At 38.3% G+C, this 18,039-nt stretch overlaps 2 protein-coding genes across 13 annotated transcripts in view; one reads left to right on the forward strand and one right to left on the reverse strand.

The window, feature by feature from the left end:
• Positions 1-9: 9 nt before the first annotated feature.
• LOC133535109 (uncharacterized) overlaps positions 10-18,039 on the forward strand; it is a 36,971-nt gene continuing 18,941 nt past the window's right edge. Inside the window, exons 1-8 of one of the 9 annotated variants that reach the window (XM_061874612.1) lie at positions 10-434; positions 500-565; positions 4,128-4,212; positions 4,283-4,345; positions 4,421-4,500; positions 8,070-8,200; positions 8,280-8,346; positions 10,061-10,167. In XM_061874612.1, coding sequence (XP_061730596.1) covers positions 4,139-4,212; positions 4,283-4,345; positions 4,421-4,500; positions 8,070-8,200; positions 8,280-8,346; positions 10,061-10,167 — 522 coding nt within the window. In that variant the 5' untranslated portion in view covers positions 10-434; positions 500-565; positions 4,128-4,138. Of the gene's footprint in view, positions 566-4,114; positions 4,213-4,282; positions 4,346-4,420; positions 4,501-8,069; positions 8,201-8,279; positions 8,347-10,060; positions 12,557-18,039 lie in introns of those variants that run through there. The other 8 variants (XM_061874616.1, XM_061874610.1, XM_061874619.1 and 5 more) reach the window with 8 other exon arrangements.
• h6pd (hexose-6-phosphate dehydrogenase (glucose 1-dehydrogenase)) overlaps positions 10,666-18,039 on the reverse strand; it is a 60,877-nt gene continuing 53,503 nt past the window's right edge. For all 4 annotated transcript variants that reach the window (XM_061874605.1, XM_061874603.1, XM_061874604.1 and 1 more), the window contains 2 exons: positions 14,442-14,711; positions 10,666-14,370 (listed from right to left, as the gene is read on the reverse strand). In XM_061874605.1, coding sequence (XP_061730589.1) covers positions 13,025-14,370; positions 14,442-14,711 — 1,616 coding nt within the window. In that variant the 3' untranslated portion in view covers positions 10,666-13,024. The remainder of the gene's footprint in view (positions 14,371-14,441; positions 14,712-18,039) is intronic.

Consider the following 18,039-nt stretch of genomic DNA (forward strand, 5'->3'; position numbering starts at 1 on the left):
CACGCATTCTGATAGTTTCATATATCAATGATGAAATATTAACATTGCAACACATGCCAATACGGCCCTTTTATTTTACTAAATTACAATTTTAAATTTCGTCCTGGAAACGTCGTGAAATGATGACGTGTACGCAATACGTCACAGGTTTTTATGAAGTGTGAGCGCTGCACACACACACAGTTAAAAGTCGTCTGCTTTAACGGCATAATTACACAGTATTTTGGATATTTGTGTTGCTGAATCTTTTGCAATTTGTTCAATTAATATTGGAGAAGTCACAGTAGAAAGATGGAGTTGGGAAGCTTTAGCCTTTAGCCACACAAACACATGGTGATTCCTTGTCTAAAATTCCTGGATGTGAAACTTTACTATGGATCAGAGCGCAGTCAAGCGAACATGAATCAAGACGGAATGTCAACCAGCAGGTTTCGGTGAGAAAATTGTGGTTAAAAAGTCGCTTCTTACCGGGGAAAAGCTGAGCTTGTGCCGTCCATAGCTGCCATCGACTCCCCTGAGACACTGCGCGTCAAGACACCCGTGGATACACCCTTCCGACTATCAGGTAATATTAAACTCACTAAAACACTAGCAACACAATAGAAAGATAAGGGATTTCCCAGAATTATCCGAGTAAATTTGTCTAAAAACATCTGAATCCGTCCCAATCGCGTTTTTTTTTCCTTTTTTTTTTTTCTAGTCCGTCGCTATCAATATCCTCAAACACAAATCTTTCATCCTCGCTCAAATTAATGGGGAAATTGTCGTTTTCTCGGTCCGAATAGCACTTTTTGTTGGAGGCTCCCATTAAAAACAATGTGAATATGTGAGGAGCCCCCACACTTGTGACGTCATTGTCTGCGACTTCCGGTAGAGGCAGGGTTTTTCTCTTAGCACCGAAAGTTGCCAACTTTATCGTGGTTGTTCTCTACTAAATCCTTTCAGCAAAAATATGGCAATATCGCGAAATGATCAAGTATGACACATAGAATGCACCTGCTATCCCCGTTTGAATAAGAAAATCTCATTTCAGTAGGCCTTAACCCAGTCTTAAAAAACAAAAAATTATATAATGCTTTGTATCCTACATGTTATGAGTGAAATCCTAAATATCTTCCACTACTAACCTAAACTTTTCTTCGGCTAACTTATTTCCCTTTCTCTATCGTATTTCCTACATATTGTATTAAAACATGTCCTACTCTTTCAATCTGATGGCAACAGTCAAACCGCCTGTAATATGTTTCCCTATTCATTTCAAGTTTTAAGTTTGCCCAATAAACATTTCAATCAATCAATCAATGTTTATTTATATAGCCCCAAATCACAAATGTCTCAAAGGACTGCACAAATCATTACGACTACAACATCCTCGGAAGAACCCACAAGCTTTTTTCATTCATTTCCACATGTAATGCTGCCACTGGGGTTGATTTGTAGCTGATTGATTGATTGATTGAAAATTTTATTAGTAGATCGCAATGTTCAGTACATATTCCGTACAATTGACCACTAAATGGTAACACCCGAATAAGTTTTTCAACTTGTTTAAGTCGGGGTCCACGTTAATCAATTCATGGTACAAATATATACTATCAGCATAATACAGTCATCACACAGGTTAATCATCATATTATATACATTGAATAATTTACAATATTTACAATCCGGGGGGTGGGATGAGGAGCTTTGGTTGATATCTGTACTTCAGTCGTCAACAATTGCATCAACAGAGAAATGTGGACATTGAAACAGTGTAGGTCTTACTTAGTAGGATATGTACAGCGAGCAAAGAACATAGTGAGTTCAGATAGCATAAGAACAAATATATACGTTAGAAATACATTTGATTATTTACATTAGGTTATTTATAATCCGGAGAGATGGGATGTGAATGGAGGAGGGTATTAGTAAAGGGTTGAAGTTGCCTGGAGGTGTTGTTTTAGAGCGGTTTTGAAGGAGGATAGAGATGCAATTACTTTTACACCTGTTGGGAGTGCCTTCCGCTATATGTGGCATAAAAAGAGAATGTGTTAAGACCTTTGTTAGATCGGAATCTGGGTTTAACGTGGTTTGTGGAGCTCCCCCCAGTGTGGTGGTTAAGGAAGTAGTTTGACATGTACTTTGGTATCAGGGAGGTGTAGCGGATTTTATAGACTAGGCTCAGTGCAAGTTGTTTTACTCTGTCCTCCCCCCTGAGCCAACCCACTTTGGAGAAGTGGGTTGGAGTGAGGTGTGATCTGGGGTGGAGGTCTAAAAGTAACCGGACTAGCTTGTTCTGGGATGTTTGGAGCTCCACAACATAACCTTACTGCCTGTGATAGTGGCGACTTGTCCGGGGTGTACCCCGCCTTCCACCCGAATGCAGCTGAGATAGGCTCCAGCACCCCTGCGACTCCAAAAGGGCAAAGCGGTAGAAAATGGATGGATGGATGGAAGAAAGCAAACAGAAACCCCTTCATGTTGCTTTCCATCCTACACAGTGGAGTTTTACAAGCCTTCTTGGTAGGTTCAAAGACAGCTTTTGGTCTTCTCGCTAGGAACTAATTTTAATAACTTTGAAACAATTATTCTAACAGTCTCCTTATCTTCCTTCTCCTTTTTTGTCTTCCCTTTCTCGTTACTCTTCCTGCTTTTATCTTGGATCAAACCTCAAGGCCCCAATGTATAGTTCAAATAAAAAGAAGAGAGTAGAATATGTTCTGCAGGCCAATGAAACAGCCAATTTGCTCAATTTACCTTTAATAAATAAATGAGTGAGTGAATTATATTTATATAGCGCTTTTCTCTAGTGACTCAAAGCGCTTTACATAGTGAAACTCAATATATAAGTTACATTTAAACCAGTGTGGGTGGCACCGGGAGCAGGTGGGCAAAGTGTCTTGCCCAAAGACACAACGGCAGTGACTAGGATGGAGGAAGCGGGAATCGAACCTGCAACCCTCAAGTTGCTGGCACGGCCGCTCTACCAACCGAAATGGGTATTTCTGTCTGTCATTCCGTTGTACATTTTTTTTCCTTTTATGGAAGATATTTTGTAGAGCATAAATGATGAAAAAAACACTTAATTGAACGGTTTAAAAGACAAGAAAACATGAAAAAAAAAGAAAATTTAATTTTGAAACATAGTTTATCTTCAATTTCAACTCTTTAATTTCAAAATTCAACCGAAAAAAAGAAGAGAAAAACTAGCTAATTCGAATCTAGTTGAAAAAAAATTTTAAAAAAATTATGGAACATCATTAGTAATTTTTCCTGATTAAGATTAATTTTAGAATTTTGATGACATGTTTTAAATAGGTTAAAATCCAATCTGAACTTTGTTAGAATGTATAACAAATTGGATTAAGCTATATTTCTAACAAAGACAAATCATTATTTCTTCTAGATTTTCCAGAACAAAAATTTGAAAAGAAATTCAAAAGACTTTGAAATAAGATTTCTATTTGATTCTACAGATTGTCTAGATTTGCCAGAATAATTCGTTTGAATTTTAATCATAATAAGTTTGAAGAAATATTTCACAAATATTTTTCGTCAAAAAAACAGAAGCTAAAATGAAGAATTAAATTAAAATGTGTTTATTATTCTTTACAATAAAAAAAATAAATGTACTTGAACATTGATTTAAATTGTCAGGAAAGGAGAGGAATGCATCTAAAAGGTAAAAAGGTATATGTGTTAAAAAAAATCCTACAATCATTTTTAAGGTTGTATTTTTTTTCTCTAAAGTTGTCTTTCTGAAAGTCATAAGAAGCAAATAAAAAAAATAAATTAATTTATTTAAACAAGTGAAGACCAAGTCTTTAAAAATATTTTCTTGGATTTTCAAATTCTATTTGAGTTTTGTCTCTCTTAGAATTAAAAATGTCAAGTAAAGCGAGACCAGCTTGCTGGTAAATAAATAAAATTTTAAAAAATAGAGGCAGCTCACTGGTAAGTGCTGCTATTTGAGCTATTATTAGAACAGGCCAGCGGGCGACTCATCTGGTCCTTACGGGCAACCTGGTGCCCGCGGGAACGGCGTTGGTGCCTCCTGTTTTAGACTCTTGAAACTGCGGCCCTCTTCATGACATAGTTGAATAGCCCTGGTTTAGTGTAATCCTATCTTTAGTCTTGAGTATCAGCAGGTGACAACATGTTGCTGTATGTGTTGGTCCTCATGGCGTATCGCAGCAGCAGATGGATGCCCAGGAAGCAGAGACTCAACTTGTATGTTCTCTTCTATTCCACCTTATTAATATTATTGATTTCTTTTTTAAAACCTGGTTCATTTTTACAGCCAAATAATCAACGTGCTGTTCACAGCCCTCGTGGTGGTCCCTCAGCTGTACGTCATCGCCAGGTACTTTACAACTGTGTAGACAAGTTTGCGGAACATCTGCTGGTCCAAAAAAAGAAAACATGTTTCCTTCCAAAGGCCCAAATCGTCAAGATACTGCAAGCAGCCTTTAGTGAACAACATGTCAGCGTCCATCGCCTTGTCCCTCATCGCATCAGGTAACTATTCTTTAGCCAAGTCTTAAATATGAATACCAAAAACAAACATTTGTTTAATAAGTTCTAAGGCAAGTTCCAGGAATACAATCACACACAAATGTCCCCCCCCCCCCCCCCCACACACACACACCCAAAAAGACATCCATGAAATATAAAAAAAGGGGGAAATAATAAGTAAAGACAAATACAAATAATTTAAAATACATTAAATAATATAACATTGATACAGGGGTCCCCAAACTTTTTGACACGGGGGTCACATTGGTTTAAAAAAAATCTGGCCTGGGGCCTGTTTTGCAGGTTTCCCTATATTTGTGTGTAGTGTATATGTGTGTGTGTGTGTATATATATATATGTTGTGGTTTGTGTTGTGGTTTGTGCAGCCCTTTGAGACACTAGTGATTTAGGGCTATATAAGTAAACATTGATATATATATATATATATATATATATATATATATATATATATATATATATATATATATATACATACATATATATACTGTATTTATGTGTGTGTGTATATTTATATGTGTGTGTATATATATGTATATATACAATATACATATATACATGTGTATGTATGTATGTATATATATATGTATATATACAATATACATATATACATGTGTATATATATATACAGGACTGTCTCAGAAAATTTTAATATTGTGATAAAGTCCTTTATTTTCTGTAATGCAACTAAAACATGAAAATGTCATACATTCTGGATTCATTACACATCAACTGAAATATTGCAAGCCTTTTATTACTTTAATATTGCTGATTATGGCATACAGCTTAAGAAAACTCAAAAATCCTATCTCAAAAAATGTGAATATTTCCTCAGACCAAGTAAAAAAAAAAAAGATTTATAACAGAAAAACAAAATCAAACATTTGAAAATGTCAACTAATGCACTCAGTACTTGGTTGGAAATCCTTTTGCATGGATTACTGCATCAATACGGCGTGGCATGGAGGCAATCGGCCTGTGGCATTGCTGAGGTGTTATGGATGCCCAGGATGCTTCAATAGCGGCCTTTAGCTCATTTGCATCATTGGGCCTGGTGTCTTTCAGCTTCTTCTTCACAATAACCCACAAATTCTCTATGAAGTTCAGGTCAGGAGAGTTGGCAGGCCAATGGAGGACAGTAATACCATGGTCAGTACACCAGTTACTGGTGGTTTTGGCACTGTGGACAGGTGCCAGATCATGCTGGAAAATGAAATCATCATCTCCATAGAGCTTTTCAACAGATACAGCTTCAATAGCCGTATTCCCAAGGTCAAGCCACTCGTCGTGTTTGGAGGAAGAAGAATACTGAGTTGCATCCCAAGAACACCACACCTACTGTGAAGCATGGGGGTGGAAACATCATGCTTTGGGGCTGTTTTTCTGCTAAGGGGACAGGACAATTGATCCGTGTTAAGGAAAGAATAAACGGGGCCATGTATCGTGAGATTTTGAGCCAAAACCTCCTTCCATCAGTGAGAGCTTTGAATGGTTGACCAAATACTTATTTTCCACCATAATTTACAAATAAATTCTTTAAAATTCCTACAATCACCGGGAATCACCATAAATGATTCCCGGGCGCGGCACCGCTGCTGCCCACGTATCCCCTCACCTCCCAGGGGGTGATCAAGGGTGATGGGTCAAATGCAGAGAATCATTTTGCCACATCTAGTACGTGTGTGACAATCATTGGTACTTTAACTTTAATTGTGAATTCCTGGATTTTTTTTTTTTCACATTCTGTCTCTCACAGTTGAAGTGTACCTATGATGAAAATTACAGACCTCTGTCATCTTTTTAAGTGGGAGAACTTGCACAATCGGTGGCTGACTATGTATATGTATGTACAAACCCCGTTTCCATATGCGTTGGGAAATTGTGTTGGATGTAAATCTAAATAGAATACAATCATTTGCAAATCCTTTTCAACCCATATTCAAATGAATGCACTACAAAGACAAGATATTTGATGCTCAAACTCATGAACTTTATTTTTTTTTGCAAATAATAATTAACTTAGAATTTCATGGCTGCAACACGTGCCAAAGTAGTTGGGAAAGGGCATGTTCACCACTGTGTTACATCACCTTTTCTTTTAACAACACTCAATAGAGCTTCAGTCATTCAACAGTCCGGGGTCTCCGCTGTCGTATTTTACGCTTCATAATGCGCCACACATTTTCGATGGGAGACCGGTCTGGACTGCAGGCGGGCCAGGAAAGTACCTGCACTCTTTTTTTTTTACAAAGCCACAATGTTGTAACACGTGCTGAATGTGGCTTGGCATTGTCTTGCTGAAATAAGCAGGGGCGTCCATGAAAAAGATGGCAGTTAGATGGCAGCATATGTTGTTCCAAAACCTGTATGTACCTTTCAGTATTAATGGTGCATTCACAGATGTGTAAGTTACCCATGCCTTGGGCACTAATGCACTCCCATACCATCACAGATGCTGGCTTTTGAACTTTGCGTTAATAACAGTCTGGATGGTTCGCTTCCCCTTTGGTCCGGATGACACGAATATTTCCAAAAACAATTTGAAATGTGGACTCGTCAGACCACAGAACAGTTTTCCTCTTTGCATCAATCCATCTTAGATGATCTTGGGTCCAGAGAAGCCGGCGGCATTTCTGGATGTTGTTGATAAATGGCTTGCGCTTTGCATAGTAGAGCATTAACTTTCACTTACAGATGTAGGGACAAACTGTATTTAGTGACATTGGTTTTCTGAAGTGTTCCTGAGCTCATGTGGTGATATCCTTTAGAGATTGATTTTGGTTTTAAATACAGTGCCGTCTGAGGGATCGAAGGTCTCGATCATTCAATGTTGGTTTCCGGCCATGCCGCTTACGTGGAGTGATTTCTCCAGATTCTCTGAACCTTTTGATGATATTATGGACTGTAGATGTTGAAATCCCTAAATTTCTTGCAATTGCACTTTGAGAAACGTTGTTCCCAAACTGTTTGACTATTTGTTCACGCAGTTGTGGACAAAGGGGTGTACCTCGCTCCATTCTTTCTTGTGAAAGACTGAGCATTTTTTGGGAAGCTGTTTTTATACCCAGTCATGGCACCCACCTGTTCCCAATTAGCCTCCACACCTGTGGGATGTACCAAATAAGTGTTTGATGAGCATTCCTCAACTTTATCAATATTTATTGCCAACTTTATCAATATTTATTGCCACCTTTCCCAACTTCTTTGTCACGTGTTGCTGACATAAAATTCTAAAGTTAATGATTAATTGCAAAAAAAAAAATGTATCAGTTTAAACATCAAATATGTTGTCTTTGTAGCATATTCAACTGAATATGGGTTGAAAATGATTTGCAAATCATTGTATTCCCTTTATATTTACATCTAACACAACTTCCCAACTCATATGGAAACAGGATTTGTTTATACTTAAGATCGCCATATTGTTCAAATAGTCATACATATGTCTAGCTTGTGTGCTATTGTGTGCTTAGCTGTTGTGTAGCTGCTAGATCCTAGAAGCCTATTGTCTACTATGTTTACCTTTTGTATTACTTGATCCCCCCCAAACAAAGGGTTTTCGGTGGTCTTCACCCTAACCGAGACAGTTCCTCAGGGCTTGTGGGCGTCCTTCCAGGTGTTTGGATTGCTTTCCTTGGGACACACAGTGTGCAGCGCCATCTTGACACTGACTGCGTCCGCATGCGTAAGGCGCTCCGTCTTGAAAAAAATTACAGAAGCAGCTCAGTGGTTTTATTTTTTTTTCTCTTTCTGCGCTTTTGTAGGCCGCAACCACACCCGAGCTGTACCACCTGTCTCTGTTCCTTTCGCTGGCTTCCATTCTGAGCACAGGTAAAAAGTACATACAACACATAATATTTATTAGTTTCAGTATGACTTATTCGCCATTAAAAAGTGTTACTTTTGATTGATCAGAGTTCAGATAGCAGGGCCATCAGAATTTCCTGGTTTTTAATATACTGTATGCTAGTACAGGGGTCACCAACCTTTTTGAAACCAAGATCTACTTCTTGGGTACTGATTAATGCGAAGGGCTACCAGTTTGATGCACACTTTAAAAAATTGCCAGAAATAGCCAATTTGCTCAATTTACCTTTATTAAATAAATCTCTCTCTCTCTCTCTATATATATATATATAGATTATCTATATATATATATATATATACATATATATTATCTATATATATATATATATATATATATATATATATATATATATATGTATTTAATAAAGGTAAATTGAGCAAATTGGCTATATGTATATATATGTATATATTTATTTATTTAATAAAGGTAAATTGAGCAAATTGGCTATTTCTGGCAATTTTTTAAAGTGATATACAATAAATATTTTTTTTTAATTTTTCAAAAAGATTCAAATTAGCTAGTTTTTCTCTTCTTTTTTTTCAGTTGAATTTTGAATTATAAAGAGTCGAAATTGAAGATAAACTATGTTTCAAAATTTAATTTTCATTTTTTTCCTCTTTTCTCCTCTTTTAAACCGTTCAATTAAGTGTTCTTTTCATCACTTATTCTCTACAAAAAACCTTCCGTAAAAGTAAAAAAAATGTACAACATATAAAATAAAAACAATTAGCCAGAAATAACCAATTTGCTATATTTTCCTTTATTAAATATATATATATATATATAGATATATATATACAAATTAAAAATACATTTAAAAACATTTATTGTACATCATTAGTAATTTTTCCTGATTAAGATTAATTTTAGAATTTTGATGACATGTTTTAAATAAGTTAAAATCCAATCTGCATTTTGTTAGAATATATAACAAATTGGACCAAGCTATATTTCTAACAAAGACAAATCATTATTTCTTCTAGATTTTCCAGAACAAAAATTTTAAAAGAAATTCAAAAGACTTTGAAATAAGATTTAAATTTTATTCTAAAGATTTTCTAGATTTGCCAGAATATTTTTTTTGAATTTTAATCATAAGTTTGAAGATATTTCACAAATATTCTTCGTCGAAAAAACAAAAGCTAAAATGAAGAATTAAATTAAAATGTATTTATTATTCTTTTAAATAAAAATGAAAAAATCTTCTTAAACATTGATTTAAATTATCACGAAAGAAGAGGAAGGAATTTAAAAGGTAAAAAGGTATACCTGTTTAAAAATCCTAAAATCACTTTTAAGCTTGTATTTTTTTCTCTAAAATTGTCTTTCTGAAAGTTATAAGAAGCAAAGTAAAAAAATAAATGAATTTATTTAAACAAGTGAAGACCAAGTCTTTAAAATATTTTCTTGGATTTTCAAATTCTATTTCAGTTTTTTTTCTCTTAGAATTAAAAATGTCGAGCAAAGCAAGACCAGCTTGCTAGTAAATAAATAAAATGTAAAAAATAGAGGCAGCTCACTGGTAAGTGCTGCTATTTGAGATATTTTCAGAACAGACCAGCGGGCTACTCATCTGGTCCTTACGGGCTACCTGGTGCCCGCGCGGGCACCGCGTTGGTGACCCCTGTACAAGTACAACTTGGTCTTAACTTTTACATCCCATTGTGCGCTTTTTAGGTGCACTTGTGGTCAAAGGAGTCCTGTGGTTGACAGAAGGCAGGAACAAGTCAAAAGAGTCCAGCTGCCATCCAATCTGCTCACATAAATATTTCATGTGGCAGCAGGTAACTCAAAACTACGGCAATGAAAGTCACTTTTAAGCCTTGACTGGACCAAAAGCAGGTGTTTTCTTTGGATCCATTCTGGGTGTAAGAGCTCACAGGAAGTTATTGGCGATGTAACAAGTCTTGTATGGATGCTAAAAGAAGGAATGTTCCGCTGACCACGTCAAAGATAATGAGGCATATTAATAATATTAAGTTATTGCATCAAACAGCTTTGAGTGTATGGATAACAAAAAAAAGCTGGGAAACAATAACCAGATCACTTCAGAGAAAAGTTGTCAGATTTCAACAGAAGGAAAGTAAAATATTAAAAGCAACAAGAGCAGTTTTCAAAGACAAAAATACAAAATTACCTTCTATAAAATATCATATGATTATTTAAATCTCACATATTTTGCATATCTTATTTTCTTAAAAATAAAAAAATTGTAGTTTTCACCAAGGCCCCTTGGGAAAATCTGGAATATTCCACATGTCACATCACCCTCAGAAAGTTACTTCATTTACATCCCATGAAGTGGGTCTGCTTTATTTTTATTCCATCATAATGCTGTTGTGAAGGTGGTTATAATCACAGCACAACATTGTATTGTTCATGTTTATTGTGTCAACATGCTTTTATGTCACGTGGTTATTATACGTCTTATTTCATCCATGCTAAAACTCTTGCTCTGCTTAGGAAGCTTGTGCAACAATTGAACAAAGTTTCCTGGTATCCATATCAGGAAACCTGATTTACACATTTCAATATTAAAATTTGTATATCCACACATTTACAGAAAGTTTATTTTGGCACTGCTTTGGTGGAATGAACCTCAGAGCACAATTGATTATGTTTTTAATAATAAGTCAACATTTTTTATTTTATTTCCGGTACCAAAGGGTGCATAAAGTGCATTACTGTCCTCAACTGCAGAATACAAAAGTATTGTAGTAGTGTCTGCATTAAGCATCGGGTTATGGATATTATGCTTAACAGCTGAGGCTGTAGACAATCTGCAGATGTAATTTTAGAAAGTAAATATCCCAAGGTGGCAGCAGCTGCTTTTGAAGTTTCATGAGTAGTCGGTATCAAGCAGCTTTATCTAGCGCTGTGCAAGTTTAAAACATTTAATTACTATCAACTCATCAGCGCTGTTATTGATGACTCAACAGTTTGCTTTTATTGTTCTTCTAGCATTGATTGTGTTGTACGACACAATTGTTCATAAATCACCAAGTGATCACACACACACACTTTCTCAAGCACTGCGGACCATTATATAAGATAGAAATATATTTTGTAAATTTAACTGCATAAATATTTTATCCACACTCTTTGAATCAATGGTTCCTCTTTGCCTTCTTATTATTTGTAAAGCACTTTAAATTGTTGTGTGTAATAGTTGTGTTCTATAAATAATTTTGCCTTGCCGTTTGTACATTTTGGAAATAATCATTTAGATCAGTGGTTCTCAACCTTTTTTCAGTGATGTATCCCCTGTGAAAAATTTTTTGATTCAAGTACCCCCTAATCAGAGCAAAGCATTTTTGGTTGAAAAAAAGAGATAAAGAAGTAAAATACAGCACTATGTCATCACTTTCTGATTTATTAAATTGTATAACAGTGCAAAATATTGCTCATTTGTAGTGGTCTTTCTTGAACTATTGGAAAAAAAGATCTAAAAATAACTAAAAACTTGTTGAAAAATAAACAAGTGATTCAATTATAAATAAAGATGTCTACACATAGAAGTAATCATCAACTTAAAGTGCCCTCTTTGGGGATCGTAATAGAGATCCATCTGGATTCATGAACTTAATTCTTAACATTTCTTCACAAAAAAAAAGAAATCTTTAACATCAATAATTATGGAACATGTCCACAAAAAATCTAGCTGTCAACACTGAATATTGCATTGTTGCATTACTTTTCACAGTTTATGAACTTACATTCATGTTTTGTTGAAGTATTATTCAATAAATATATTGATAAAGGATTTTTGAATTGCTGCTGTTTTTAGAATATTTAAAAAAAATCTCACGTACCCCTTGGCATACCTTCAAGTACCCCCAGGGGTACACATACCCCCATTTGAGAACCACTGATTTAGATAGCCTCACTTTGAAAACACTGAATCGTGACACATTTGACATAACATTCATTCATTTTAAGTTTTGTAGGTGAAAATCTTTCATATATTGTTCTAAGTTAACATTGCTGATCAATTTGAGTGATAGTTTATTGAGATAACAAAATTTCATTTTTCAGTTTCACATGGTTGAACTCGGTCAAAAAATGTTTAGTTTGAAAAATGATAAAAACATGTCATTTTTGGCAAACTGGTGCACCATAAATCTTTTCTGACGGACTAAAAACAATGGAAATAAAGTTTGTTCTTTGCTCTAAGTTGAACTATATTTTTCTTCATTGTTAAAGATACAATTTATGCAGAGGTGTACTTATAACAATTTAAGAGAAACATACCATTCAAAGTTGTGTTTGTGTGTGTAATTAAGCAGCACTGTAATAAACACTTACTAATACAGGAGTTAATAAAAGTCACATAGCCAAGATTCTAATTGTAGTGCCCTGCTGGGATAGAATAGTGAATAAAAATGCTGTAAAAGTAGACCCCAGATTTGATAAAGAAACAAACACAACTGATTATAAAAGTGTGGCACAGGATAATTTGCATAATATTTGACTTGTGTAAACTGAAATATGTGCTTTAATCAGATTGGTATATGCCGCCACTTTGACAACTGTTTCAACTTTAAATATTCAAACTTTCTCCAATGTGCTGAGACTGTAGTACTACAACTACATTGCATGTGTTTGTACACAACTTCCCCAACACAAATCCAAGATGTTGTGCTAACCTAAAAGAGCATCATAGTCGATGTACCAGACTAGCGAGCCTTCAGAGGGTCGGACCCCCGTGACGGGCCACTTGTCAGGCCGGTCCTTGCTGCGGCTCAGCTGGGTGATGAGCTCGTGTTTGCTTTTGCCCAACACTAACACGGCCACCTTTTGAGCTCGGTTGATGGCACCGAGGGTGAGGCTCATGCGGCGGTGTGGCTTCACGGGGCTCTCGCTGAGGACCACTAGACCCTCCTGGCTGTCGGTGGCATCGCCGCCAGGGAAAAGCGACGCCGTGTGGCCGTCGTGGCCGACTCCCAGGAGCACAAAGTGGAAGCTGGAGGCGTTGACGTGGTTGGTGATCTCCTCCTGGTACATTTGTACTGCGTGGTCATCCTCCACGCAGAGACGCTGGCCCACCTGCACCAACATGGGGTGGATGTTGAGGTAGGGGACGTGCACATGCTGCAGAAGATGCCGCTGGAGGTTAAAGAAGTTGGACTCAGAATCGCTGAGCGGCACGCAGCGTTCGTCCACCATCCAAATGTGGGTGTTCCTCCACGGGAAGGAGAAGTGGTGCAAGGCCAGCCTCTGGAAGAGAGCGATGGGCGTGGCCCCACCGGAGAGGGCCAGATGGAAAACGCCGCCTTGGAGCACCGCCGCCTCTGCCGCTTCCTGGATGTCTGCCGCCAGACACTCCACCAGCTCCTCGGCCCAAGCGGACACCATAGTGCCGTTACGGAACTTCCCTTGCATGGTCTGGAAACTAGCGGCCGACGCTCCGCCTATGTGATCCGGGCTGATGATCACCGCCTCGCTGGTGAAGCCGATCTCCTTCCCCTTCAGACAAACGTCCAACAGGTCTCCGTTGTCGGCGCCTCCAGGGTAGATGCGGGGAAAGGAGCCTGCTAAGCTCTGAAGCAGCGGCGTCCAAAAACCCCAAGAAGCTAAAAGATTCTCAGTACTAATGAAAGTATTTTTGTGTCCAGTGAAGATGTGAGAGATGAGTTCTGCATAAGCTTCCTGCTGCACTTTTGGGGTTAGGATGTAGTAATGTGAAGCTGGCAAGCCCACAACAAGAATATCCGCTTGCTCTGTCACTTCCTTCCACTTGCCCTCCATCACAGAAGGCTTGAAGAGGTTCTTGGTCACCAGGACTGCTGGGTATTGAAGGTTGCCGTGGCCAAAGTAGAAAATGATCTGCTTGGGCTTGCAGTGAAGGTTGTGCTGGTCCTGCACACAGAACACGTCATTCTTAAAGAGAACACGTGCGTATCCCACGCGCTGGTCCAACATCTTCCCTGCCAGCAGAAGAACGGGCACGCCCTCGTACTGCGCCGCCTCCGTGTGCGCCAACACGGCTGCAACAGACAATTCATATTCTTGGATTGCAACTTTTTACACTTGGACAGAAACATGAACATGTTCCCACCGGCAAACGTTGGTGTCAGGCTGACGTGATCTTTGGTCTTGTTGAGCTCCTGCTGGACCTCAGCTTGGTACGCTTGGTACTGGCCCATCACCGCTTGGTTCTTGCCTAAAGGCAGCAGAGAACTGAAGACATGAAGCTTGTTCTGGAGAATTTCCTCACTGTCGCTGAGATTTGCAGGAAGCTTCATCATCAGTAGAGTCAGGACTTCAGTCAGGTGGTTCTGTATCACGTCTCTGATCACGCCGTACTGGTCATAGAAGGGAATGCGACCTATGAGAAAACAATCACAGAATTAATTTTTCGTAGGAAAGCCAGCTTGTATTGCAGAATAGTTTTACTCACCCCTGAAAGAAACTAAACTGGCAACACAACAATAAGATCAACAAGGACATTTTAATGGGCTATCTATCTGTGTTACGAACGTTTGGGCCAACAAAAAGTTCATATAAAAGCTAAAATTAGCTATAAAAAAAACGTGTGTTTGTGTTAGCACAATAACATGTCACCATTAGCATGATGACAAGAGAACAGTTAGCATATTTAAAAGATGATGCCAAGTACTGAAAATTCAAGATTTTTCAGTTTAGACGTGCACAATTAGCTCAAATGCTACCATAGCACATTAGCATGCTTACATGAGAACAGTTAGCATTCCTGTAAGATTGTATCAAGATGTATATCGATAATTTTCAAAATAAGGGATTTACAAAAAATGTGGCTTTATTTTAATGGAAAATTTTACAATGGGATAAACATGTTTCCTATTGCACTCAAAGAACAATTTACTATATTCCATATTAAATATAGTCTGCCATAATTAACAATTAGGTTAGAATATAATGAAATAAAAAGCTTTGTTGACATTATATGAAATGCTTCATGATTTACGCTTGCCAATCCTGGTTGTCCTTTAAGAAAAGTACTGAAAACAAAAATATGGACAAGTGTACACAGATAAGCTATGTAGCAGGTAAAACACACTTTTGTCAAAGATACAAAACAAATTGGAGCAATTTGTTACCAAATTCAGTCATCTCACTTGCATTGGTTGAAATTAAATGGATCTTGACTCCACTATTTGAAATCAATCCAAGCAGCCGTGTGTGTCTACGTATCTACATGTTATGCAGCTACATGTGCACAACAGAGGAGCTGATAACTTACTAACCCCGTTTCAATATGAGTTGGGAAATTGTGTTAGATGTAAATATAAACGGAATACAATGATTTGCAAATCATTTTCAACCCATATTCAGTTGAATATGCTACAAAGACAACATATTTGATGTTCAAACTCATAAACGTTATTATTTTTTTGCAAATTATAATGAACTTAGAATTTCATGGCTGCAAAACGTGCCAAATTAGTTGGGAAATGGCATGTTCACCACTGTGTTACATCACCTTTTCTTTTATCAAAGACAACATATTTAATGTTCAAACTGCTAAAAAAATTTTTTTTTTCAAATAATCATTAACTTTAGAATTTGATGCCAGCAACACGTCACAAAAAAGTTGGGAAAGGTGGCAATAAATACTGATAAAGTTGAGGAATGCTCATCAAACACTTATTTGAAACATCCCACAAGTGTGCAGGCTAATTGGGAACAGGTGGGTGCCATGATTGGATACAAAAACAGCTTCCCAAAAAATGCTCAGTCTTTCACAAGAAAGGATGGGGCAAGGTACACCCCTTTTTCCACAACTGCGTGAGCAAATAGTCAAACAGTTTAAGAACGTTTCTCAAAGTGCAACTGCAAGAAATTTAGGGATTTCAACATCTGCGGTCCATAACATCATCAAAAGGTTCAGAGAATCTGGAGAAATCACTCCACGTAAGCGCATGGCAGGAAAAAAACATTAAATGACCGTGACCTTCGATCCCTCAGACGGCACTGTATCAAAAATCAATCTCTAAAAGACATCACCATATGGGCTCAGGAACACTTCAGAAAACCATAGTCACTAAATACAGTTCGTCGCTACATCTGTAAGTGCAAGTTAATGTTTATGGCAATATTCGACATCGTGTCATCCGGACCAAAGGGGAAGACAACCATCCAAACTGTTATCGACGCAAAGTTCAAAAGCCAGCATCTGTGATGGTATGGGGGTGCATTAGTGCCCAAGGCATGGGTAACTTACACATCTGTGAAGGTACCATTAATGCTGAAAGGTAAATACAGGTTTTGGAACAACATATGCTGCCATCTAAGCGCCGTCTTTTTCATGGACGCCCCTGCTTATTTCAGCAACACAATGCCAAGCCACATTCAGCACGTGTTATAACAGCGTGGCTTCGTAAAAAAAGAGTGCGGGTATTTTCCGACCCAGCCTGCAGTCCAGACCTGTCTCCTAATCTAAAATGTGTGGCGCATTATGAAGCGTAAAATAAGACAGCAGAGACCCCGGATTGTTGAACGAGTGAAGCTCTACATGAAACAAGAATGGGAAAGAATTACACTTTCAAAGTTTCAACAATAGTTTCCTCAGTTCCCAAACGTTTAGTGGAGTGTTGTTAAAAGAAAATGTGATGTAACACAGTGGTGAACATGCCCTTTCCCAACTACTTTGGCATGTGTTGCAGCCATGAAATTCTAAGTTAATTATTATTTGCCAAAAAAAAAAAAGTTTATGAGTTTTAATATCAAATATCTTGTCTTTGTAGTGCATTCAACTGAATATGGGTTGAAAAAGATTTGCAAATCATTGTATTCTATTTATATCTACATCTAACACAATTTTCCAACTCATATGGAAACGGGGTTTGTATGAGAGTAGTGTGTGTGTTTAAGAGAATGGCAACGTGTTGTCTGAGTGACGTCAGTGAGTGACTGGGCGAATAAAGAGAGAGAAAGGTAGCAAGTGCACAGTGATTACTTTTTTAAACTCCTGGTGCAGATCTCTCTGAGCTGCCACCTTATCGTGGTAGAGGAGTTTGCGTGTCCCAATGATCCTAGGAGCTATGTTTTCCGGGGGCTTTATGCCCCCTGGTAGGGTCTTCCAAAGCAAACAGGTTCTAGGTGAGGGATCAGACAAAGAGCAACTCGAAGACCTCTATGATGAAGAGAAAACATGGACCCAGATTTCCCTCGCCCGGACGCGGGTCACCGGGGCCCCCCTCTGGAGCCAGGCCCGGAGGTGGGGCACGATGGCGAGCGCCTGGTGGCCGGGCCTGTTCCCATCGGGCCTGGCCGGGCACAGCCCGAAGAGGCAACGTGGGTCCCCCCTCCAAAGGGCTCACTACCCATAGCAGGGGCCATAGAGGTCGGGTACAATGTGAGCTGGGCGGCAGCCGAAGGCAGGGCACTTGGCAGTCCGATCCTCGGCTACAGAAGCTAGCTCTTGGGACGTGGAACATCACCTCATTGGGGGGGAAAGAGCCTGAGCTAGTGCGCGAAGTGGAGAAGTTCCGGCTGGATATAGTCGGACTCATTTCGACGCACAGCAAGGGCTCTGGAACCACTTCTCTCGAGAGGGACTGGACCCTCTTCCACTCTGGCGTTGCAGACAGTGAGAGGCGACGGGCTGGGGTGGCAATTCTGGTTGCCCCCCAGCTTAAAGCCTGCACGTTGGAGTTCAACCCAGTGGACGAAAG

The sequence above is a fragment of the Nerophis ophidion genome, linkage group LG16, assembly GCF_033978795.1.
Source record: "Nerophis ophidion isolate RoL-2023_Sa linkage group LG16, RoL_Noph_v1.0, whole genome shotgun sequence".
Taxonomy (NCBI): Eukaryota; Metazoa; Chordata; class Actinopteri; order Syngnathiformes; family Syngnathidae; genus Nerophis; species Nerophis ophidion.